Genomic DNA, 26969 nt, shown 5'->3' on the forward strand with positions numbered 1-26969 from the left:
TCTGTTGTGTTTTGTTTCCTGTTTCTGGTGGTTCCTCCTATTGGTTCTAATACTTACTTATAACATCATTAATGTGAAAATATGTTTAATAGGAATGTATCTGTATAGCCTATATCAGATTGCACACCATCTTGGGGAGGGAATTGGGAAGGGAGGGGGAGAAAAATTTAAAACTCAAAAGCTTATGGAAGTGATTGTTGATAATTCAAAATTAAAAAAATTAGCCTGTTCATATACTTTGACTATTTATCAATTGGGGAATGACTTGTATTCCTGTAAGTTTGACTCAGTCCTCTATGTATTTGAGAAAGGAAGCCTTTATCAGAGATACTTCCTGTAAAAATCCCCTCTCTGCCAGTTTTCTGCTTTCCTTCTAATTTATTGGTTTTGTTCGTCCAAAAACTTTTTAATTTTACATAATCAAAATTTTTCATTTTACATTTTGTAATGATCTCTATATGTTGTTTGGTCTTGAATTCTTCTCTTATCCATAGATCAAAACATACATTTTTAATCAACATTCGCTGGAATTTTGAACAAGGGAAGATTGTGATATGATAAAATACTGTTGGAATTAACATTCTATTGAGTAGAATGACCCCTAACTCCTTCAGATAGAACAATAGTAACTTAATCTTTCATGAATACCCCTATAGAACCATTCTTTCAAAATGACTAAATTCTTCTTTCCCCTCAAGTGTTCTTCCCCAGTTGGTCTCAGGTGATCTGAAGTAATCAATCAAAGGGACTTCCTCCCTCTGATCACCCCATCAGGAAATGGGGAGACACCAATTGATCTGTAGTGGGTCATAATTCTAATCTTTTCAGGGGAAGGCATGAGTCTTAATTATAACTGAGATATTTTTTATTCTAAATTTAATTAGCCCCTTAATCCATTCTCCTGGGTTTTAGATTTTATTTTTGACCTTTTACCTGTTTTTCTAAAAGAAAAGAGTTAGATTTAAGGGAAAGAATTTTAGTGGAAGGAAATTTGTTTAAGTATTGATAAAGTTTCTTTCATCCAGTTAAGTATAGAGGGTACTTCAAACTAGAGAAATGTCTATTTCTTAATTTGTTTTTAGATGAAATGAAAAGATTTTTTAATAGGCTGCCACATTACCTTGTATCTATGTTTTATATCTCTGTCTACTTATCCCTTCCACGTTGTAAGTATTAGAGGCATGGGGCCCCACAATCTGGAAAATCTGCATAAAAATTTTTGGTGCTCCTTTTGTACCAGAGAAGTCTGAATTACTATGGTATTGAAAGATAAAATATGTTGATATTATATAATGCTATGCATATATTTTATGCATTTCTGAGTTTCAAACTTTTTTAGGCATAGATGCTAGGGGTGCTGGCACCCCAACATCACATGTGGGTCTTGCTCAAATGAATTGGACCCAAGTCTTCTTTCAGCCAAAGACAAAGTTTATTATGATCCCAAAATGGGATCATAAAGAGTTGGACTGAAAAACAACATAACAAAATATATGTACATGCTATCTCTTTTGGCTAGATTGTAAACTTTTAAAGAGTAGATGCTGTTCACTTTTTGTCATTGTATCCCCTGAGCCTAACCCTGAGGCTGCTACATAGTAGACCCTTAATGAATGCTTAGATCTTTCAATGGAGGTGACCCACTCTCAGTCTTTCTCATCTTCATTATTGACATGTGGCAAGAATCTTCAAGCCTCTTGTTGGGGTGAGGGGTGAGCAGGCTGGTGCCCCAATCCCCACTGTGTAATCTTGTTGAGCACATAACAGTTGAAGAACATGTCTGGATGAGTTTGAGCCTGGACCTCTGGTTGTTTCTTTTGTTTTGTGTTCCTTCAGTAAACATGGGTGACTGAAAATTAATCCTGAGATGGCTATGGCTTGAAGGCTACATCATGAGTTTGAGAGGGTCTCTGGTTTGGAGCTCACTGAAGGCAAAGTGGAGTTTCTGCATTGAAGAAGATGACCACCAATAGGGGGAGGAGGCCTGGCTTTCAGGTCAGAAGACGAGGAAAGAACTGTTTGGACAGTATAAGCTGAGGTGAAAGGTAAAATGCAGATTCAGCCTTCCTGCAAACTATTTCATATTCTGATGTTTAAAGTCTTAACTTTCCAGGAGAGTACTACGGTGGTTATGTTATCTTACTTTTTATGATTTGTTTTTATTAATGCATGCTTGCAACAGTCTTTTGTGTTTAGCATTTCTTTTGTGTGGAGGAAATAAATACCTGTACCATACCTGATTCATATTGTACATCTTTGTGGAAAATGTGGTTGGGGATGTTGTTTCTCCATATCACCCAATCAGGGGTTGAATGCTTACACAACAGCATTGGAGTCAGGTTGGACTTGGAAGAAGTGTGGGAAATGGCTGGTTTTCATTTCAACAGGGATGTAGTCTGGGAGCTGGGTGCTGAACAAAGGAAGTTATAAAAGTAGAATTGGTGGGTGAATGGAATGACCAGCGAAAACTGGTTCTGAGGTTAGGTATAGATTAACACATCCACATCCCAGGCAGAGGGGATGTGGGCATATCCAAATAAGGGCAAAATTAATTAAGGGCTGTGGTGGCAGAGTTGTGGGGCGTGAGAGATGTAATTAAGGGTGGAGACTCAAGTGGGGAAATTAGGCACTTTGGACAGGGTATAACCTCTATAGTACCCAGTCAATGGGGAAACAGGGTAAGGAGATTCAAATGGGGAATAGGGAATAAAAAGGTATGCATCTGTTGACATGTGCTCTCACATGTGTGCTCTCACAGGTGGTTAAAAAAACTTCTTCCTGATTTAACAATGGCTTGTGGAACTCATGATATAGATAACACCTTCTTGGCCTTCCCTTTTGGGAAGACCCTTCATAAAAAGTGAAATTTTGCATAATTTTTATTCAGAGCTCTCAGATGGAGGGATAGAGTGTGAAAGTATGAGAAAGAGCATGAGAAAGGGAGCCCAAGTTCTCTCACTAGAAGCCAGGCTCCCCCAAGGACTGAATGAATCCTGTCCAGTCTATTCATTGTATGAGTCCCATGAAAAGGGCTCCTACCACTGGACAGGGAGAGCATGCAATGCCCCAGCCTTGGACCCAGTAGTAATTTAAACTGTGATCTAGTTAGTCTCCCATCTATCTAGCATTCTATCTTTACAACAATGTAATAATTAATAATATAATGTATAAGTTTAAAACTACACAAAGACTTTTGGGACACTATGTATAGACATACACACACATATATATGTCTATATAACATGCACACAAAGAAACATACATACACACACATAGATATATAAACACATGTGTGCATCTTGGTTTACTGATTTTGAAGATTACCAATTGGAGGAAGGCTCCAATCCTCGTAAGGACTTGTTGCTTCTCTCTGATTACCTAATTCATTGTCCTTTCTGGTTTTTTTTTTTTTTTTTGTGTGTGTGTGTTTCCACAGTTACCTAATGCCTTGTCTGCCAAGGACATGTTCAAATCAATTCCTGGTTACTTTAATTTCCTCTTGAAAGGCTTTTTTTTTTTCTTAAGCCTAATTGAGAATGAGTGCTTCTTTCCTCCTCCAAAGTCTCCCATCTCCATGCCTGCAAGCAGCTACAGGCAAGTTCCCTGTGCTTTCTAGGAATGGGCCCTAAAGTGCCCTGTCAAGTGCCAATCAGGAAGATATTGGCTCTATGGCCTTTCTCCCAGAAGCAGTAGGTCCAATGATGGGAAAAGAGAGATAAGGAGATCAGTATGGGTGTTGATGTCTACTCCACTGTGACTGGCTAGTTGGGGGACAAAGGTGTGTGACCATGCCCATTTTATAGGTGAAGGAGGTGAGGTACAGAATGGGAAGTGATTTGTCCAAAGTCCTCATTGAAGTTGGGATTGGATTTTAATCTTGCACATCCTAGACTTCCCCTCACCTTTGAGAGAAATTATTTTTCTATTATAATAACAACCAATTATTAAATTCGAATCCAGGCTTTTTCTCCTCTGTTTCTTCATTGAGGCCCAGCTCCTGTGGAGGGTCAGCCTCTGCAGGACATGGCTGATTGAGATTAACCCTAACCCTCAGAGAATATGCTTTTGGATCTTGGACAGGACCTCACCCAAGTAGGAGACCTAACTTCTGTTTAGAGTGTAACCAGAATCCAGTCTGGACTAGTTCTTACCTGAGGAGATGAGCCCCTATCCTTATAAACCTCTGTTAGAGTTTAGGGCAGGGGTGGGGAACTTGGGGCCTCAAGGCCACATCTGGCCTTCTAGGTCCTTGGGTGCAGTCTTTGGACTGAGTCCAAGTTTTACAGAACAAATTCTTTTATTAAGGAGATCTGTTCTGTGAAGTTTGGATTCAGTCAAAGGGCCACACTAAACTTTAGGGTGACGCAGCTCATGAAGCAGAAAGCCAACTAGAGTGGTCTTCATAGAGATGTATCCCCTTGCTGGAGGTGACTGAGTCTCATGATCAATCCACATTATCAACAGGAGGAGCTGAAGACTTCTAGCCAACCTCCACATTAAATGTCTACCAATCAGGATTGATTTTCACTTTTCAGGGGCATTCCTTTTTATTTACAGAAGTATTTAAGGCATTCAGTGTCATTGGGGGGGGTTGGTTGCCAAGAGAAACCAGTGACCGTCAATTTATTGATTATTAGCAAGCCTAATTAATAAGTTGATTATTAATTACCCAGAAACTCTCTCTCAGATTTTTTATTCATAACACCTTCTTGCCTGACACTTCCTCTTTTACCCATTAACCTTCATTACATGAAACCCCAGAGTAAATCTGAAGAAGTGAAATGAAGTAGTCCATCTCTGCTCACTCTTCCTTTGAGAATTTTTGTCCTTCAGGCTTTAGTTCAGGTCCCATGTCTTCCATGAAGCTCTCCCCCATCCCCAGTACTCTCTCCCCCCTCACATTTATCAGGAGCACTTCATATGGCACTCCCTTGACCTCTTTATTCTAGCCTTTGATGCTAGTTGTGTGTTCCATGGCTTATAAATATGGGGGTTGGGACTAGAACCCAAGGCTCTGGAACCCAGGTCTTCTCTTAGGTCAAAGAATTCAGAGCAACTAGACCTTTGGGATCATTTAGGCCAACCCTCTCATTTTATGGCAGGGGAAACTAAAACCCAGTGGGAATGAGTGATTTGGCCAAAGTCACTCAAGTACTAAGGAGCAAAGCAGGGATTCAAATCAAAGTCCTTCATTTCTAGTCCTAGCACTCTTTCCACCACACCACATTGTTCCTCAGTAGTAACCATAATCATCATCACCATCATCATCACCGCCACAACCATCATCTTCCCCATCACATCACCATCATCATCACCATCACCACCACTGCCACGACGACCACCACCATCATCATCATCATCCCCCCTAACATTTATATAGTGCCTACTATGTGCCAGGTACTGTGCTAAGTACTAAGCTTTACAAATGTTATCCCCACCATAATCCTGGGAGGTAGGTGATTATTATTCTCATTTTACAATTAAGGAAACTAAGGCAGAAAGAGGTTACACAACTGCCCAGGGTCACAAAACTAGTAAGCATCTGAGGTCAGATTTAAACCTCTGACTCCAGGTGCTCCCCCTGTGTTACTGGCTGCCTAATGTATTGTTTCTTAAAAAGCTTCATCTGACGTATGAATCTGTTTGTCCTCTGGAATGTTGGAGTCAGCCTGCCTGGGGAACATGTGAGAAACCATGGGTGCCATCTCAATGTTGCCTTTGACCCAAGAGACCCACTTTCATTCAAGGTCCTTGGAGGGGAAGGACATGATGGTTGCCTAAGAACTCCAATTGCATCAGTTTGTTTTTCATTATATCTATTTTATTTCCTTTTCCCTTTACAATGGGCCCATTTCCCAGGATCCTCTGGTTAGTTTTTTGCTATCACCTGTGGAAGATACAAGAGAGGAGTTCAGGAAAGAAGGAACTTTCATAGCTCTCTGCCCTACAAACTTGTCTGTCAATATCAGTTGTCCCAAGATGGCAGCTTGAAGCTATACTTGGAGGATTTCTAATATTTTTAGAGGATGGAGGAGTAGGTAAGAAATATTTCCAACTTTCATTTACTCTTCTTATCTTTTCCTTAATATCCAAGTCATGGAAATTCTCTTGGTCCCATGGTTCCCTACAAGTACTAACTCAGATCATTCTTTTTCTTCTTAAATATCTTTTACCTAATTTCATTTTTTTTTGGCTAGGCAATGGGGTTAAGTGACTTGCCCAGGGTCACACAGCTAGTAAGTGTTATGTGTCCGAGGCCAGATTTGAACTCAGGTCCTCCTGAATCCAGGGCTGGTGATCTATACACTGCACCACCTAGCTGCCCCCCAATTTCATTTTTTTTAAAAAAGATTATATCACATTCATTTTCCAACACTTCCCTTTCTTATGAGACATTCTTTGTAACAAAAATTTAAAAAGCAGTTCTGCAGAATTAATCAACACTTCAACCATGTCTGCCAGAATATGTTGTTGTGCATAGCCCTAGTCCCCCACTTCTGCAGAGAGTAGAGGGATGGGCATTTTCTCAACTCTTCTCTGGGGAGAAGCTTAGACTTTGTAATGTCATTTCCTTCACTGAAAGCTTCCTACATGTTTAGGTCTGCCACCCTTATTTCAGTTCTTCAATGATTTGGTTTGATTTTCTCCACCAAGAATTCTCTTAATGTTCAAAAGTCAAAGCTTGCTGCCTCATATGTTCAGAGGGCAACCCAGGTGATGAAAATCAGGGCTTTTCTGCCACTGTCTGGAGAGTTCTGAGCCCAAGATAACAACCTGCACCAGGAATTTCATTCCCTTTCTCCTCTATCAAGGAGATCTTAAAAACTCTTAAACAAACTTAAAAAGTTTTAACTTTTTATGATCCCAGGTTACTTTTACTTCTAATAGTTTATGTTCTCACATTTTATATTTTGAAGGCCCTTTTAGCTCTGACATTCTCTGCCTTAAGACCCCTCCCAGCTCAGACATTCAGTGTTCAAAGGGCAGGATACTCCCAGCCCTGACCTTCTGTATTCTAAGGCCCTCCCAGCTCTGACATTCTGTGTTCTAAGGGCCCTCCCAGTTCTGACCTTCTGTTTTCTAAGGTCTTTCCCACCTCTGAGCTTCTGTATTCTAAGGCCCACTCAGCTCTGACATTCTGTGTTCTAAAGGCCCTCCCAGTTCTGACATTCTGTGATCTAAAGGTCCTCTCACCTCTGACATTCTGAGTTCTAAGAGCCACTCTAATTCTGACCTTCTGTTTTCTCAGGTCTTTCCCAGTTCTGATCTTCTGTGCTCTAAGGCCCTTCCAGCTCTGACATTCTCTGTTCTTGTGGTCCCTTTCAGCCTTCACATTCAATATTCTAAGGTTCTTTTCAGTCTCCAAATATTCTACTTCAAGGTCCCTCTGAGTTCTCCCAATCTGTGTTCTAAGATCTCTTCTACCTCTAATGTTCTTTGGTTCTTTCATATGACTCATTTCCTTCTCAACAATCGGGAAGGAGCTACTTCTCCACCAGGCAGAGTGGCTGCTCTTAAGACCTCACATGGCCATCTTTCCATGCATGTCTTCATACTATGCCAAGGAAGCAGAGCAGGGCTCTGGCCTTGGGAAACAAGTGGAAACCTCTTACCTTATTGATCCAGTCATTGTAGTTCGAGACCCGGGTGAAGACAGAGGGTTTCTGAGGGTAGTTGCAGCCAAGTGATGAGCCAAAGCTCACGATGCCATGCACTTCCCAGTGTCCATCAGATATCTGGCAGTTCAGTGGGCCACCAGAGTCTCCCTAAGGGGAACCCAAGGTTTAATGAGGCTGGATGAAGGGTATTTTTTTAGGGGGGGGTTGTCTTAAATAGATATGAGTTGGTTTTTCCAATAAGTTCATGACTTATCTATACAACACAAATTTTTATTTGATGTATTGGGTTGTACTACATACCATTCTGGCTCTGGAAAGGGAGAAGCCAATGGCAGAAGTGGCTACAGCATGGTTAGGCTCTAAAGTGAGGCTGGAATAGGTGTTTTGTCCTTCAAACAACATTGTGAAAGGGTTCCTGAACATACCCATGGGCAGAATGACGAGGACTGTGCTTTGAGAGTGTGAAAGAGTCCCTTGTCCTCAAATATCTCCCTCACCAGCAGGCCTGACATTATGCCTAAGTTTCAACATTCCTTTGGAAATATGGTTGAAATGTCAATACTTCTGGGAAATTTCTAGTCAAGCCATTATCAGCCATTAACACCAAGATGTAGGGCTTAGGACCATAGCTTGAGAGTTGGCCTTTAGAGGGCTTCTACCCCAATCCTTTTGTTTTGTAGTTAAAGAACTGGAGACTTGGAGTGGATAAATGACTTACTCAGCATCACAGGGTAAAAACTCTGATAATGGCAATGATGACTGTATGATATATATGTGAAATACTTTACACGCAATATCTCCTAGAAGCCTCCCAATAATTCTGTGAGGTGGATCCTATAGGCATTCATTGTCCTAGTTTTACAGATGAGGAAACTGAGGCTCAATGAGATTAAATTTTTGTTGTTGTTATTTAGTCATATCTGACTCTGTGACCCCATTTGGTATTTTTTTTGGCAAAGATATTGGAGTAGTTTACTATTTCCTTCTCCAGCTCATGAGGCAAACAGGGTTAAGTGACTTGCCCAGGGTCACCCAGCTGGTAAGTGTTTGAAGTCAGACTTGAACTTATAAAGATGAGTCTTTTTCAGTCCAAACCCAGTGCTCTATCCACTGTGCCACCTAACTGTAAGATTAAATTGTCATGTTATAAGTTGCATGGGTTTGAATCTAGGTCTGCCCAATCTTTCCAGCAATCTTTCCACTTTCACTGCCTGTCTTGTTCATAGGATCATAATTGTAGTGATGGAAAAGACCTCAGAGACGTTGTGGTCAAGTTTCCTCATTTTTCAAACAGGAAACAAACCAGGGAGGTTGCTTAAGGTCATGTAGGCATTAAGAAACAGGGAGGCTTTGGGCTCAGGTTCTAATTCCCTGGCCAGCCAGCTTCTCATCTATCTGGAATGAAGCAAGTATGGCCCTGGTTGTGTGGCTAATTTCTGGTCAGAGTGTGGGCTGTGTATGGAGAAGGGAGATCTGCCCATCTTCCACACTTACGTTGCAACTGGAGGTCACTCCATCACCACTGGCACACACCATGTTGGTTTTCACAGAGCTGCCCCACCAGCTGGAGAGGGAGCAGGTAGCATAATCTACCACTAGCAAACGAGCCTGCTGCAAGATATCTGGCAAAGCTCCACCAGCTGAAATGAGACCAGAGACAGAAAGAGTTCATGGGGAGGAGATCTCATGAGAAATATGGTGCTCTGGAAATTATAGAAACATCAAATGATTGTATGAGAAGAAAGGAATTGAGGGAGGGAGAGGGACCTGCCCAAAGTCACTCTGCTAGTGAATGGGAGGAGCTGGGATTTGAACCCAGATCTTCTGCAAGACCAATGCTCTTTGGGTCCCCAGGATCAGGAAAACATCCTTCAAATGTCTCCACTACAGTTTTCTTGAAGGTTACAAAATGCCAACTGTAATACTAGTGGCTTGCATTTCTGTGGCACCATAAGGTTTGAAAAGTTTTTTCCTCACAACTGCCTCATGAGGGAGGCTGTGCAAATATTGTTATCTCTATTTTACAGATGAGGAAATTGAGTCTCAGAGAGAAGTACTTCCTTTACAGTTATAGCTAGTGTATGGCAAAGCAGGGATTTGTGTCCAAATTACCTTTCTCAAAGTCGTAGGACTAGAAATGAACTTAGAGTCCATCCCTCTTATTTTACAGATGAGAAAACTGAGGCCTGTGTATGTTAGTCAAAATCACACAGGTAGTGAGCATAAAGAGGTGATGACATAGGAACATACAGGACTGTGGGTCTCTGGGCACATTAGTTTAGAGTGTCCCCAGGCAACTCTCTATGACTCTAAATGTTTGGGACGGTGCCCATCTGCCTCAGTAGAGGAAGGCTCCTCTCCAGAAGCTCCCTGAGGACTGATGAAATCAGGAAGTCTGGTTAAAATAAAAATAAACAAAGAAAACAAAAAAAAAACCCAAAAGAAAACCTCTGATTCTAAGTTCCATGCTCTTCCCACTGTCCTGCTCTGCCTCACCAATCTTGGAGGTCTCTTCCAGTTTTCAGTCTCATGAGGGAAGTTTTACAAGTATTATTGCCCTTTTTGGCTATGTGGTACATGAGGAAATAGAGGTTCAAAGATCAGAGGACCATAGGATTTAGAGCTGGAAGGGATAGCCAGTCATGTGGTCTAATCCCCTCATATTACAGGTGAGGAAACTGAGGCACAGATTGAGGGTGCGACTTGTCTAAGACACATAGCTCTTAAGTAACAGAGTTTCGATGTCAACCCCATCTTCTTACTACTAGTGTATGTTCTTTCCCCTTTTACCACTACGTTGGTGGGTATTTGTTGTACTATATCTTAGTTAATAGCTAAGTAGCTTAACATTTGGTTTCAGTTTCACTTTTCAATGCCACCTTTCATTGCCATGTAATTGACATAGGATTTGTATCTCTTTCCTAGACCCCAGACACGCTTATTTAAGGTAAGCCCAATGGATATGATTTCAACTGGGGAGGTATTGAGGTGTAATGGAAGAGACCTGAATTGGAGTCAGAAGACCTGGGTTCAAATTCTGACTCTATTATCTACAACTTGGTGATCTTGGATCAGTGACTCCACTTTCCCTGGCTTGTTTCCTTGTCTGGAAAATGGTGGAGTTAGAATTGATGGCCTCTGAGGTGACTTTCAGCCAAGAGTGTGCTGGAGTCAGCTCCTACTGGCTTCAGAGAGCCAACCGCTAAATTTTCAGTGTGAGCATTTATACCATGGAAAGAAGCAAATGTCGTCTATACGTCAGGGTTAAATTTGTTGTTTTGTTCATTGTGTAGACTTAATAAAATCCTGGAGAAAATGTAAATACTACGGCTTAAACTTAAGTTTGTTCTTTCCTCTTTCCCTCTCTCCCCTCCCTGAGAGCCAGCTTTTAAACACTTACTAGCATATCTGTGCTTCCGGTAGAATCTTCCTTCTACAATTGTTTCTTGTCTAGTAAGGTTGACCTGCATTCCTGACCCCAGGATTGCATATCAGGAGACAAGGGAAGCCCAGAGCCAGGGGGAAAAGTGAGCAGAAGGGTTGATGGACCCTGAGAACCTTTGCAGGGTTCAAGGGCCCTGAGGCAAAAGTTAGGAGATCATTGACTGCTCTGGATTCCAATCTATGGCCAAGTGGTTTAGTGGGATGGACACTGGGTTTGTTATCAGAAAATCTGGGCTCAAACCCCACCTCTCCTACTTAGTAACCTGCTCACTTCCTCCTCTCTTGCCCTTTATAATGGGGATCAACATCACACTCTCCAAACCCCTTTCACCTCTAAATCTTGGGGTCCTTTTTTCCACCTTATTTTAGCTTCCTCTGCTTCCTGTCACTTTTCTCCCATCAGCCTCAGGCAACAGAGTGGGGAGGGAGCCTCCCAGGTCTTTGACCTCCTTCAAATGATTGGATGGGGACTGACTCCTTTCCGTCCCTGACCACTAACTATCCTGCTGCCCCTTCCCACATCTAGGCTCCCACTTACTTTGCAGCCGTCCCCAGCCTGTGACATAGCAAGCGTATTTGTTGGGCAGGATTGTACCAGCAGGAGGCAGGCAGCCTAGTTGAATCTTGTCAGTCAGAGGTACTGAGCTGGCCAGTTTGAGCAGGGCGATGTCATTCCTGAGAGTGGGAGAGAGAAGAGAGAAAGTCTGGAGAGAGTGGGATTCTGGCCAGCTCTTTTCCCCAATTTAACCTGAGTTCACACTAGCAAAATGCAACCATCCCAGAATCTTGTGTTCTCTTTCATAATCCTGGATGGATTGATGAAGTCATACCTCATTTAAACTCTGGTATACACACACACACACACACACACACACACACACACTCACATATGCACCACACAGATGATGATCAGGCAGGGATGAGGTACAACCTATGTTGTTGAAGGAAGTACCTGAATCCATGAGCTCACAGAGCCATTGGAATGGGTGGCTTGGAGTTATGGTGATTTCTAAGCACTTAGAGGGAATGTTTGGAAGGTAGTTGGAGACTATCAGATCAGTAGGACTCCCTGGCTCTTGTCCCTTCCTTCTCAATTCTATCCTTAGGCTATGGCCAAATGGACATGGCTAAAGCATAGTTTCCTTGGGTCCTCCCTGCTCAGAGATCTTTGGTGAAGGACTCCTCATTAGAAAATCAGAGACCATCAGAACCCAAAAGAAACTTGGAAGTCATTCAGAGGTGTCAAACTGCCATGCCTCATGTGGACCAGCAAAATTCCCCAGTACAACTCAAACCAGATTAAAATGTAATTGAGAAATACAGTGGAAAAGAACTGGGAATTGGGAAAAATAAATAAAAATACAGTGTAACATAGATAAGGTTAATTTGCGGTTTTCTAAGTCAATATGCCACTGGCAGGGATCCATTTCTTTTTGAGTTTGACACCACTGAAAATTTCTAGACCACCAGAAGTTCAACACAACAGGGGGGCAGTGTGTCACAGAGGAAAACCTCCTAGACATAGAATGCTCAGGTCAAAGGACCTGAGTTCTAATCCTGGCTCTGTCACTTACTACTTGTGTATACAAATCACTTTAAAAAAAATCTCTCTATGCCTCAGTTTCTTCATCTATATAATGAGGGAGTTATACTAGATGGCTTCTAAGGTCTCTCCAGCTTTTTGTTGTTAGAGTACTATGATTTTAAGGGACAGGAGTTTATTCCTTTTGGAGAAGTTCTCAGCATTAGGAAGTATTTTCTTAGATTGAGTCTAAATGGAATTATCTACAACTCTATCCACACTCTCTCCTCCCTGACTCCTACTTTAAGAATCTCTGGCTTCTTTTCAGACTGAGCACAAGTCTTATTTTCTGCAGGCAACCTTTCCCAGTCCCCCCAGCTGTTAGTGCTTTCAGTGCTGAGATTACTTTCCATTGATTCTGTGTAGATGTTACGTGTATCTAATTATTTACATGTTTGTCTTCCCTATCAGAATGTGAGCTCTGTGAGGGCAGGGACTGTCTTTGCCTTTCTTTGTATCTGCAGAACTTGGCAAAGTTCTTGGAACATAGTAGGGGTTTAATAAATGTTTGTTGACTGACTTTCATGACACAGACCTTCAGATAGATAGATAAAGCATTTATTAAATGCTTCAATTATTTGGAGACAGTGGTCACATCTCCCTAACGTTTTCTCAAAGCTGCATATTCCCAGTCTGATTAGTGATCCTTGCATAAAGTTAAGCAAATGGAAAACTACTTATGTAATAAGTATATGTTCTCCAGGGGGTGTTTTCCTATATAACATTTGAATTGGTTGGCTGCTGAGGTCTCTCTCAACCCTGAAATTCTGTGATTCTCCTTCCTAAACAGTCTCCTTCCTATCTGGTTACTTTCATCTGGACATGCTGCAGTTTGTCAATGTCCTTCCTAAAATGTGACTGTAGATGTGACCTGTGATCTGGGGTCTGTCTAGTGGGACTATCACTGCTCTTATTGTAGACATTTTCATGTGTTCCTTTCCATACATTCCCATTACCTAAATATATTCTCATTAGAGTTCATCCTTTCCAAACCTAGGAGGTTAAGGCACTAGGCAGGGGGCATCTTCTTCTCAAGAGATTAGCTGTTTCTTCCTTAACCTCACTGCCTTCCATAAGAACCCCTTCCCTCTTCCCAATTCAACCCAAAAGAAGAAAATGCCCTTAAGGTACCCATTGGAGAGCTTGTTAGAGTTCCAGTTTTCATGGACTACTGCTTTTGAAACACTGATAGCAAGAGATCCTTTTTCATCAGTGGATAGACTCTGTCTCCCAACCAACACTCAGTAGGTCCCAGAAGAGCTGCAGAAAAGAGAAGGGAGAGGATGAGAGGGTCAGTTCTGTAAGGAGTGATGGTCATCAGGATCATGGACAAGGATTGCAGTTTTACATCGAAGACCCATCTTTGACCCTCACAGGTTCCCAAGGGCCCAGCATAGGGATTGTGACAATTTACACCAAGACTATTTGGTGGGCTCTTGCCCTGGGTTTTCTTCAATGATTCTGGGGAAGATTTAAAAGACCTGTGACTTCATGGGTATGGTGCATCCTCTGCCAATGCTTCCATATCCCAGAACAGTGGTTCTCAAACTTGGTTACATTGTAGAAGCCTTCAGATTAAAAAACCAAAACTTTGGCTAGACCAAATCCTCTAAAATCATTATTTTTTTAATGTTTACTAAGAAACAACATAGTCAATTGTATGGCGCAGTGGATAGAGCTGGTCTTGGAATCAAGAATATCTGAATTCAAAGTGGCCTCAGACACTAGCTGTGTGACCTTGGGCTAGTCACTGTTTGCCTCAGTTTCTTCATCTGTGAAGTGAACTAGAGAAGGAAATGGCAAACCACTCCAGTATTTTCACCAAGAAAACCCCAAATAGGGTTATGAAGAATCAGACATGATTGAAAAGATTAAACAACAACAAGAAACAACATAAAGTTCATTAAACAAACAAAAAGAAAACTTTGGTTGTTTCATGGTTCTTTGTCACATTGTTTGAGAAACATTGCCCTAGGAGATGACTCAATGAGTGAGTTTCTCCAAACTAAAAGCCTTGCTCAGAATGAGGTCATGTTGTAGTGGAAAAAGTGACCAATCTGGAGTTTAGGATCTGGGTTTGAATTCTGGCTTTGACACTTACTAGCTGTGGGACCTTGAGCAAACCCCTTCTCTCCTTGTAGCCTCTGTTTCCATATGTGTAAAACAAGGCAGATGGACTAGAACCAGGGATTCTTGACCTGAGGACCATGAATTTATTTTTTTAAAAGATTTTCATAACTGTATTTTAGCATGTTTCAAATCTTTTGTACTTTGTTTTGTGCTTTTAAAAAAGCGATTCTGAGAAGGGGTCCATGGCTTTCACCAGATCCTGCCAAAGGAATCTAGGACACAAAGAAGGTTAAGAACTCCTGGTAGATGATCTCTAAAGTCCCCCCTATTGCTCTGGTGCTGAGCCTTGGCTGGCTTTCAGGTGATGGACACCCTGTTCATTCTTGGCCCTAAACTTGAAGTCTCTAGAACTTGGAAGGACTGGTCCAAGCAGGTGCGCTGTCATGGCCTTTAAGAACACAAAGCCATGTCTACACCAAGGTGAAGCATTGGAAGGGAACTTTAGTGAAGGAACAAGGGGGAGAGAGAGAGAGACAGAGAGAGTGACAGAGAGAGTGACAGACAGACAGAGAGACAGAGAGTGGAAGAAGAAGAAGAAGAAGAAGGAGAAGGGAGTGAAAGAGAGAGAAAAGAGAAAGAAAGAGAGAGGGAGGGAGAGAGAGAAATAGTGAGACAGAAAGAGAAAGAGGGAGGGAGAGAGAATAGAGGAAGAGAGTGAGGGAGGAAGAGAGAGACAGAATATGAGAGAGAAAGATGAAGAGAGAGAAAGAGAGAGGCAGGGATAGAGAGAGGGGGACAACACTATATTTTCCTTTTTTGACATGAGTAATACTATTTAATAATGTGCCTCCATTTCAGTGTAAATGGGGCAGTCCAATCGAAATATTTTCTCCCTTTTTTTAAAAAAAATTATTTATTTTTAGCTTTCAATATTCACTTCCGTAAGATTTTGAGTTTTAAATTTTCTTTCCCTCCCTCTCCTTCCCCCTCCCAAAGACAGCGTGCAATCTGATATAAGTTCTACTTATGCATTCATATTAAACATATTTTTCCATTAGCCATTATGTAAAGAAGAATTAGAACTAATGAGAAGAACCAGGAGAAAGAAGAAACAAAACAAAAGAACAAAAGAAAAGAAGAGCAAATAGTATGCTTCCATCTGCATTCAGATTCTAGAGTTCTTTCTCTGAATGTGAATAGCATTTTCCATCGTGAGTTCTTTTGGAGTTGTCTTAGACCTTTGCATTGCTGAGAAGAGCTAAGTCTATCAAAGTCAGTCATTGCACGATGTGGTTGTTACTGTGTACAATGCTCTCTTAGTTCTGATCATTTCACTCAGCATCAGTTCACATGAGATTTTCCAGGTTTTTCTGAAGCCTGCTTGCTCATCATTTCTTACAGCACAATAGTATTCCATTACATTCATATACCACAACTTGTTCATTCATTCCCCAATTGATGGTTATGCCCTCAATTTTCAATTCTTTGCCACCACAAAAAGAGCTGCTATAAATATTGCTATAAATATGGTCCTTTTCCCATTTTTATGATCTCTTTGGGATACAGCCCTAGAAATGCTATTGCTGGGTCAAAGGGTATGCACATTTTTATAGCCTGTTAGGCATAGTTCCAAATTGCTCTCCAGAATGGTTGGATCAGTTCACAACTCCACCAACAATGCATTAGTGTTCCATTTTTCCCATATCTTCTCCAACATTTATCATTTTCCTGTTTTATTTTGTTAGCCAATCTGATAGGTTTGAGGTAGTGCCTCAGAGTTGTTTTGATTTGCATTTCTCTAATCAATAGTGATTTAGAGCATTTTTTCATATGACTAGATAGCTTTAATTTCTTCCTCTGAAAACTGCCTGTTCATATCCTTTGACCATTCATCAATTGAGGAATGACTTGTATTCTTATAAATTTGACTGTTTTCTGCCTTTCTTTACTCCTGGTTATGGAAGAAGCCAACTTAAAGACAGAATCAGCTCTGTCTCAGACCCCTGAGGCCAATGACAGACTAATATTAGGGTCACTATCTCTTCTTCTGAAACATAAATTTTCCCCCAAGCCCAATGGTTAATTGGTTGAGAACCCAGCGTGGCAATGTGCTTTTTGCATGCTATAAATATTGGTGAGGAAATGGCTTGTATTCAGAAGCCTACTTGCCCTAGAGAGATGCCCTTTTCAATGTGCCAACTGTTATTTCCTTCTGTCTTGGCTTGGAACTATGAATGAAATAAAGCATTTTTACTGACTTGTACCCTAAGTTGCAAACAATAGTTGTTTCCCGCCCCCAAACAGAATTCAATCACTCTAGGCAAGTGACCTATTTGCAAGAGTCCTTTAAAGAGTTTAAGTTAATCAGATACACTGTGTCAAACATGTAGGTTTGATCATTGAGGTCCCAAGCCCCAGAAATAAGTGTTTGAAAATGGTGGAGACATAGACTGGATAGGAATTCTAGAAGAGTTACCTGATGCAGTGAGCAGCAGTCAGTACCCAGTTCGTGTATATCAGACTTCCCCCGCAGGTGTGTCTCCATACACCACTGGAAAGGTATTGAAGAGAGACCTGAGTAGAAAATACAGACTATAAAGCTGCTGAGAAGTCTAAGTCTATGTGGGTCAGTCAGTCAAAAAAACATTTATTAAGCACCTACTATGTGCCAGGCATTGTGCTAAGTGCTGGGGTACAAAAAAGGACAAAAGACAATTCTTGCACTCAAGGAACTTGCAATCTAATAGAGGAGACAGCATAGAAATAATGTATAAACTAGCTATATATAGCTATATATAATATATAAACTAGCTTTATATATATTTTATTTCATATATATAGGAAATAATCAACAGAGGGAAGGTAAGAGGATTAAGAGGGGCTGAGAAAGGTTTCCAGTAGAATATGGGATCTAAGCTGGGACTTGAAGGAGATCAGGGATGCCAGTAGGCAGAGATGAGAAGGGAGAGCATTCCAGGCATGAGAGACAGCCAGAGAAAATGCCTGGAGCCAAGAAATGGAGGGTCTTGTTAGAACAGCCAAGAGGCCAGTGTCAGTGCATGGAAGAGTACATATTGGGGAGTAAGGTGAAAGAAGACTGGAAAGGCAGGAGGTTGGTAGGTTAGGAAGTGCTTTGGATTTCAAGAAGAGGCTTTTGTATTTGATCCAGAAAGTGACATTGGAGTTTACTGAGTTGGCAGGGGCTGGGGGGGGGAGGGAGAGTAAGGGGGGGAAGAGCTTGACAGGGGTGAGTGACATGGTCAGACCTACACATTAAGAAGATCAGTCTGGCTGCTGAATGGAGGATGGATTGGAGTGTTGAAGAGACTTGAGGCAGGCAGACCCACCAGGAAGTGATTTAACTAGTCCAGATGTGAGGAGGTGAAGGCCTTGCACCAGAGTGGTGCCATCTGCTTTCTCTCTTTTCTTCTACTGAATAAGATTCACTTCCCTCTGAGGCTTAGGGCTGCCTCATCCCTCAGCAATTTTAGTGACTTCTGGTTTTGTGCTCAATCAATCATTCAATTCAAAGACACTTATTCAGTGTCAAGATTCTTAACATTTTCCTTCTTTGCAATGGCTGGGTCCTACTTTCCCTTCCTCATTTGCCACCAGTTCTTCTGGTGATGTCCGCATTCCTTCCCCTTCACTACCAGACCCTGGAAATCTCTCTCCTCTCTTCCATACTAGCTCTGCCTTTTATATGAGCTCCTCAGGGAATGACCTCTTTCAGTCTGAGCAGACTCCTTAGGGCACCTAATTGGAATGTCTTTGATTCATTCAAGGAGGTGTCCAGGCCTCAATCATACCTAGTTAGCATTTAAGATATGTTTTTACCTGATAAATGTATCAGGGTTTAGCATCCTGACAATTACTTTAAATGGGGTGGGGTGATTTGATTGATTTATTCAATTGATTCCACCTTACATTACATTGCACATACACACACACACACACACACACACACACACACACACACACACACACACACTGTGTCCATGCACCACTGAAGCCAACCTGGGATCTGATTGCAGATTGTTTATAGATTGCAGTCAGGGCTATAAACCAGGCCTGAGAGATTCAAGGCAGGTTCCAACAAAGGAAAATATAAAGAATGTGTGAGAGTCTTGGTTATAGCTTATAACCAGGCTTCAGGAGCAAAGGAATAGATGGAAATCTATAATCAAGCTAAAGAGGTTGGTCAAAGCCAGGCACAGAGATCCTTTGATAGACTTCCTGCTTTAACAGTGTCTGGTGGCTAACTTCCCAGATTTGACTGGACAATTGGAGGAAGACTGTGAGTTGACATAGACACCTGGAAGATTGGGCCCTACTGGAATTCTGTATTAAAGACTCCTTGACATTAATGATCTGCTTGATGGGGCTTTGGAAGCCTGTCATCTAGAGATATCTGTAATCATCATGGGGTTTCTGTAATCAGCACAGTGCTATGACTTAAAGCTCTGGGAAAAGTGGGGAGGGAAGAGGCAGCATCATTTGGTGGGGATGAGGGCAAAGCTGGGGATGACAGCTATCAGACGTTTGCCCACATCCAAATACTCTTCCTACTTTTAAAGGTGGTGGGAGTGGCAGCTTTAGAGCTGCCCCACGGCATAACAAGAAGGTTATATGGGAAGGGCTAATGGGTTCCCCATTCCCCCCTTCACGCCCCTCCCCCGCAAATGATCAAGGGTGAAGCAGTACTCAGAAGCTTCCCATCCTACTATTGTATCTTTGATTATACAAAGGCGTATCTAGGTGATGGCCCTGAGCTCTTTGTGAGCTTTGGGAAAATGGGGCTGGAGAAGAACAAGCTATGATTAAACATTATTGCACCTTCAGTGGAAGACAGCAGCCATTTCCCATTTCCCCATGCATTTTGCTTCCTATCCCAAACAATTAAATCATTAATGCAATTACTATACACCCACACCTTACTGGAACACATGTGATTTAGTTTATCACAGAATAATTCCCTATAACTGAGGGATTTTATACCGTTAACAATATGTGCATTTATAAAAAGGTTCATAAAAGCCCCCTCCACCATTATGGGGTACCTCAGATGGCAATCCATCTTGCCTAACCCTAATTCCAGCTAGGGCTGGGCTAGGGGGGAATTACTGACCTGCCAGGGCCAACTGTTAGGCCTCACATCTTCTCCTCCAACTACCCTGCTTACTTTGGGCTGGTAGATAGGGACCCCACAGCCTAGAACTGAAACACAGGGAAAGAGTTAACAAAGGCAGAAGAGATATCATCAAGCCAAGTCATCCCATTGGCCCACATAACCACATCATGTAGCCCTGGCCCTGACCCCACACCTGTGATGATAGAATACCCAGACAAGCAGGAATAGTGGGAGGTGGTCTTGACCATCTCCCTGATGAGATACCCAGTGACCCCTTGGAACTCCTCTCCAATTCTTTATACTCCACAACACTGAGAATCCTGGAAGGGAAAATGACCAAGAAGAGATGTTCCATGTGATAAGTAATGTGGGAGACTAGAGCCCAGAACAAAGTGGCTGAATGGTGATAATTCACATTCCTATAACACATTAAAAAGCATCAAGTACTTTGCTCACCTTGCCATTCGACATAGGCAGTGTACTATCATGACCCCCATTTTACAGAGGGGGAAACTAAGGCACAGAGAAGGAGAGGAGTGATTTGTTCAGGTTCACACAGCTAGTAAATACCAGCCTGGGATTTAAACTGGGTTACTCCTGATTGATTATAAATCTCATCTAAGGCACCATGGTGTAATGGAAAGATACTAGATTTGGAGCCAGAGAATTTGGTTTGAATTCTGCTGGTTCTGACCAGTTTGAACTGGGATTAAGTCACTACCTCTCTGGAACTGAGGTACCTTATGTGTAAGTGAGGGCAGGGCATAAACGGGGCAGTCTGGTGTATATGTTCTCAAAGGGTGGTCTTTGAGACCCTTTCAGGAGGTCAATGAGTTCAGAATTATTTTCATTATAATATTGATGTTCTAATTTCTAATGTGATGAATATCAATAGACAAAATTCACATAAGCCCTTTGTGGGGAGGAGTCCTCAACAATTTTTCATGGTATAAAGGGATCCTGAGACTGCTGGATTAGTGGATAAAGAGCTGCTCTTGAAACTGGACCACCTTGATTAAAATCTCACCTTAGACTCTTACTGTGTGATCCTGGGCAAGTCACTTAACCTTTATGTACCTCAGTTTCCTCATCTATAAAATGAGGAGATTGGATACAATGACCTCTAAAGTCTTTTCCTGCTCCAAATCTGATTTTCCTTTCTGCTATACCACACTAAATGTTTCACTCCCTGCTTCCCTCACTCCCCCCCCTCCCCAAGGCATAAGTTTTACCTCCAGTCACCAGCATTGAGAACAGCAGGAGCTTGATCATGGTGCCTCCTTAGGTTTCTTCTAAGACTGAGGAAGGGCCACAGAGAAGGTCCTCCTTAAATTGGAGCTCTTATCATCAGCCCCGGATGTGTGCAGAACACAAGTGGGGCTTTTCTCAGGAGTTGATGGAAAAAAGGTATTTGTCCATTTTTTTTCCCTTCCCAACATCTGATACCCACGTCCTTGGAAATATTTAAGCAAAATATTGGAATTGGACTTTCAAATTCAGATGCCACCTGCTTTGTGAGACATGATGGTGTGTGTTTGGGGTGAAAACAAGATGACTTTACATCTCTGAAAATATATATTAACTAAAGAGAAAAAGAGGAGTAATGAATTGGGCATACATTAAACAAAAACACACTGTAATTTAACAGATTAACAAGCTTACAAAAATCACAAAGGAAATTTGAAAATTAGAGTAGAAATAAATCTGAAGATAAAGATTAATAAAGGAAAGTTTTTTTTTTAAAGACTAACAGAATTGATAAGACATTACTTAATTTGATGGAGAGATAGACAGACAGGTGGAAAGAAGGAGGAGGTGGAAAAGGAGGCTCTAAACTAAAAACGAACAAGGTAAATTCCCAATGAGTAGCTGAGTTCTTCAGGAGAGGTACTAGCAAGAAAGATGAAGGCTATGGATCCATCTTCTAGTAAAAGTGGAGAACAGGGAGAATTCTCAGGGACCTTTACTTACCCTGTGATGTTTCTATGTTATGGCCATATACCATGGCCAAATGATTATTGTCTGTGCTCAAAGGGCAGTGAACTTGCCTCTCTCCTGGAGGAGAAGCTGAAGAGACTTGAGGAACACTTCTCCATACTCTAAGTTATTAAGGGCAGGGTGGTATGGGATGCTCAGGAGGACTAACACCTCTGGTGTGAGGGCTTCCTGAGCCCTTTTCAGGGCTGTTCATCCACCTATGGTGTCCACCATCACCCAAATGTCACTCATGGTTCCAAGAAGCTACAGCATGTGCAGCTGTCACTCCTGGGTAAAATGTCTCAGCAGATGGGCTAAACCAGGTTGAGGGTAATTGATGGTCCTCAGACCTCTCAGTGAATTGGGAGGGAGTGTACCCTAAGTAAATGAAGACTTCCCCAGGCAGAATGGGAGGATGAGAACAATTTGTTCCAATGGCCACGAAGGTGGCTGAAGCAGGCACTCTGGAGCCCCTAGAGCTTGGTCAGACATTGAAGACTCCAAGGTCATCCACTGCATTCCAGGCCATAGCCAGCTGTCCCAACTTTTGTCTTGCCACTGAACTTCAGTGGCTCTGGAAGAGACAGTGAGGCTGATGATTATGTAATTCTGTCTCATTTAATTCCAGTTCATGCGATCTTAAGATATTACCATGTTTGAAAATAGAGGACAAACAACAACAGGGGTAATGCATTGTTCATTAAAAAGATAGAAGAGGGGCAGTTAGGTGGGGCAGTGGAGAGAGCACAGGCCCTTCAGTCAGGAGGACCTGAGTTCAAATCTGGCTTCAGACACATAACACTCACTAGCTGTGTAACTCTGGGCAAGTCACTTAACCCCAATTGCCTCCCCCCCAAAAAATCCACAGACAGATTTAATGTGAAAATAAAGGGAAAAAAAGGCTCTGAGGAAGCAGAGGTGAATCCTGTGTCAGAAGGTTGGAAGATGAAAAAACGTGACTTAGAGGAAGAGGAGAAGGATTGCTGAACACTGGGAGCTAAGAAATAAATGTCTCTTCTACAAGGATGGGGAGCCAGATTCTCTTAAGAGGAAGGGGCTGGACTCACTAAGGAGAAAGCATCTGCGTGTGCTCCAAGGGGTGATATAGTAGTTCCATCAAAGCTATTGAGTGCAAGAGCATCCAGGAAGGGTCCGGGCAAGGGAAGAATCAGGGTGACTTCCTGCTGATGCGCATTGAGGCAGCTGTGGGTTTACCTCTTGTTGAAAATAACAATCAAGAAGTCTGCTTGTTTCCTGGGCATATATTCAAGATGACACAGAGAATCTTTCAGGACCTGTCAAAACAGACAAAGACTGTCCAATTCCAGTGATTTATTTGGACACTAACTGTATTTGTAGAATGAACCTAGAAAGTGTTGCCAATGTTTATAAAATCTTGGATGATAAACTGACAAGCACAGGTGGTATTATCTTCCTAACCACCATTAGACCAGAGTTTCTTAACCTTTCCTTGTGCCATGGACCCCCTCTAAAGTCTGGGGAAGCCTGTAGATCTCTTCACAGAATAGAGTTTTTAAATGCACAAAGCAAAATATATAGGATTAGAAAGGAAACCAATTATTTTGAACTAACTAGAAAATTTTTTTTATTTATTTTAATTTATCGACGATTACTTCCCTAAGGTTTTGAGTTTTAAATTTTTCTCCCCCTCACTCTCTGCCTCCCTCCACAAGATGGCGCTCAAACTGACATAGGCTGTACATGTACGTTCCTATTAAACATATTTTCACATTAGTGATGTTGTAAGGAAGAATTAGAAACAATAGGAGGAACCACAAGAAAGAGAAAACAAAACAAAACAGAGGAAAAGATAGCAAATAGTATGCTTCAATCTGCATTTAAACTCCATAGTTCTTTCTTTGGATGTGGATAACATTTTCCATCATGCAGAAAAATATTTTTAAAAAATGTTCATGGCCCCTGCCAGGAAGGCCCACAGCGGTTTGTCCTTGATGGAAACCAAGTAAGGAAAAAGGACCAAGTTGTCCTCAACTCAGATCAGGACAACCACCAATCCAAAGTCTATTTCATCATATTCTTTTTTGTTTGTTTTTTGTTTTTAGGCAATTGGAGTTAAGTGACTTGCTCAGGGTCACACCGCTAGTAAGTGTCAAGTGTTTTGGTCTGAGGCCAGATTTGAACTCAGGTCCTCCTGACTTCAGGACCGGTGCTCTATCCACTGCACCACCTAGCTGCCCCTTTTTCATCATATTCTTGAGCTATATATACTCATGTTCTGAAGTGGAGAGCAGAGCCCTTCATCATACACCATCACACGCTTCCAAAAATGAGTTCACCAATTCCCTCTTTTGGCAAAAAGCGGAGTACGCTCTGAGGACAGGTCTCCCCTTGGCCAGTCCCCCTGGGATACTTGTATTTGGTGAATATGACCAAAGAGGGTTTAAACAGAAAAGAGGAAGAGGAGGCAAACCTGCCGTACATGTTGACAAAGCTGAATACCATAGATGGAAGTTTGTGGTTGTTACTGTTGACGTTGTTCGTCCTTCTTTCTCAAAGAGGACCGTGACATCAGGGAGGTGATGCCATGAAATGCAAGGGAATTGGATTTAAGCGAGGGAGGGCTGTGCAAAGTCACCAGCCTTTCCCCTCTGGAGCCATCAAACTTGTTTGTCTGGCCCCATAGAGTGGAATCAAGAGTAACGGTGGAATCAGGAGTGATGAATTACCTTGAGGGTGGGGATTGTTTCATCCTTTGCATAAAGTATTATCCCTTTGAGGCACAGCCCTTTTATATGGAGCAGTTTTGTCCTGAAAATAAAGGAAATTTACTTTTACATAAAGGAAAAGAATGCAATCAATTGGCAAAGGATACAAGGCATTGTCTTTTTCATGGATAATGATAACAACAATAATAATAATAATGATTAAAGCTGACATTTAAATAACACTTAGACCATGCTAAGAGCTTTAGTTGATCTATGCAACAACCCTGGGAGAGAGGTGGTTGCTATTCCCATTTTACAGATGAGAAAACGGAGGCAAAGAGAGGTGAAATGACTTGCCCGAGGTCACATAGCTAGTAAGTGTCTGAGGCTTGATTTGAACTCAGGACTTCCTGACTCAAGGCCCAGTGTTCTATCTACTGGGCCACTTAGCTGCTCCAAATGAGCAGTTTGGTGTTTCAAAGAAGTAAAAAGTAGGAAAAGGATTTTGGTTTCATAAAAACTGCTAAAATTCAAGTGTAAAGAAGGATCTTTCAGGTGGGATGTGAGTGGTTTGTAGTGGAAAAGAGATTGTGGAATAAAGACAAAGGCTCAAATCACCTTGTAAAGGATGTAAATTGATTGTGTGTGTGTGTGTGTGTGTGTGTGTGAATAGCTTAATGGGTCAATGAAACAATTTTTATTTATGAAAAATTGATAAAAATGTCAGTGTGAAGAAACAGTTTTCAAAGACACAGGCTGTGGAAGAGGACCATTTTGAAAGTTGCTAGATGATTAGAGCTGCAGGCCAGTTCATTTCTTTTCTAGGCTAATCAAGCTCAGTTGCTTCAATCAGTCCTCAAGACCTTTCACCGTCTTAGCTGCCCTCCTTTGGATACAGTTAAGTTCTATCAATGTCCTTCAAACATGACCCAGAGCTGAACACATTACTACAGCGAAGGTTTGAAGTCAGAGTAGAGTAGGACTATTATTTCCTTGCTCCTGGAAGCTATGTCTTTTAATTTAACCCAATACTGTATTAGTGTTCCTGGCTGCCATTCCATACTGATTTAATTTAATTGATTTTAATTGATTTAATTATGCCTCTGCTTATTTTTTACTATTTGATTTCACCAAAAGTCCAGGGCTTTTTGCTCATGACAAAAACTCCATAGGCTATAAGTGTTCAGAACCAGTCTACTCTTCTCATAGTACATTGTATGTATTATGGAGAGAGTGTATAATAATAATAATAATAATAATAACAACAATAATAATACTATAGTGATAGCTAACTTTTATATAGTACTTACTGTGTGCTAGGCACTGTGCTAAGTGCTTTGCAATTATTATCTCATTTGATTCTCACAACAACCCCAGGAAGTAAGGGCTATTGTTATCTCCATTTAATTGATGAGGAAACTGAGGCAAACAGAGGTTAAATGACTTACCCAGGGTCACAAAGGTAGTAAGTATCTGAGGCTGGATTTGAACTTTGGTCTTGACTGTAGTATTAGGGGAGTAAATGTTCTGCTGCTACTTTTTAAACAAAATTCTATTTCATTAAATGACTTTGTTTTGAGGGGACCATTTCCTCTAGTTGATTAATAGAAGGAAACCCATTGGTGAGGGTCTCTAAACTATGGTTTTGAGTGGGTGAAGACCCTCAGAGCATCTTGAACCTGGGTCAGCTTTTCTGGGGATCCCAAGTTCAAGATGCTTCAGATGCTACATATATTAAGAAAATATATTCAAGAAACTTGAGGGAGAAATCATGGTGGAGAGCACTTATGTGAAAATCAATGGAAGCAGAAATAAAAATAATATTGTCAGCAGAGGGTAGAGGTTAGAAGGAAAAAGGAAGTCTGTGTGGCCCCATGTAAGTCAGTCAATAAACGTCAACAGCTGTCATGGATTTAATTGTGATTGTCATGGTTTGCTTGGTTGTACAATAAGGCAGAATAAGGAAAACTGAGCAGCTCAATGGAATGGGAAGTCTCAGCGATAGATAAGGATCTTGGAGGTCAGGGTTCAAGTCAAAGGTGGCTAGGAGATCTGTAGTTTCACTGTCTCATAGGACTTAGAATCAAAAGGAATATTAGAGGCCATTTAATTCAATTACCTCATTTTACAGAGGAGGAACCTGAGGCCCAAGCAAGTTAAATGACTTACCCAAGGTCCCACAGGTAGTGAACATTTGCTACACTGCCCCAGACTATGGTTGGACACTACTACTACTACAACTACAACTACTATTCCTACAATTACAACTAGTACTACTGCTTTAACTACAACTGCAACTACTACTACTACAACTACCACAACAAGGACTACTACTACTATTACAATTAGCACCGCTACTACAACGGCAACTACTACTGCTACAACAAGAACAACTACTATTACAACTACAACAATAACTACAACAACTACTACTCCTGTAACTGGTACAACCGCTACTA

At 41.5% G+C, this 26969-nt stretch overlaps 1 protein-coding gene across 1 annotated transcript; it reads right to left on the bottom strand.

Moving 5' to 3' along the window:
• Nucleotides 1-7550: 7550 nt before the first annotated feature.
• On the bottom strand, nucleotides 7551-21118 carry LOC114041385 (chymotrypsin-like elastase family member 2A). Its single transcript, XM_027859805.1, is given in 7 exon segments — nucleotides 7551-7766; nucleotides 9114-9259; nucleotides 11602-11738; nucleotides 13777-13905; nucleotides 17192-17289; nucleotides 19844-19932; nucleotides 21079-21118. Coding segments are annotated over 7 exon segments (855 nt in total).
• Nucleotides 21119-26969: the final 5851 nt, after the last annotated feature.

The sequence above is a fragment of the Vombatus ursinus genome, unplaced genomic scaffold (genome assembly GCF_900497805.2).
Source record: "Vombatus ursinus unplaced genomic scaffold, bare-nosed wombat genome assembly UNPS02014172.1, whole genome shotgun sequence".
Classification (NCBI taxonomy): Eukaryota; Metazoa; Chordata; class Mammalia; order Diprotodontia; family Vombatidae; genus Vombatus; species Vombatus ursinus.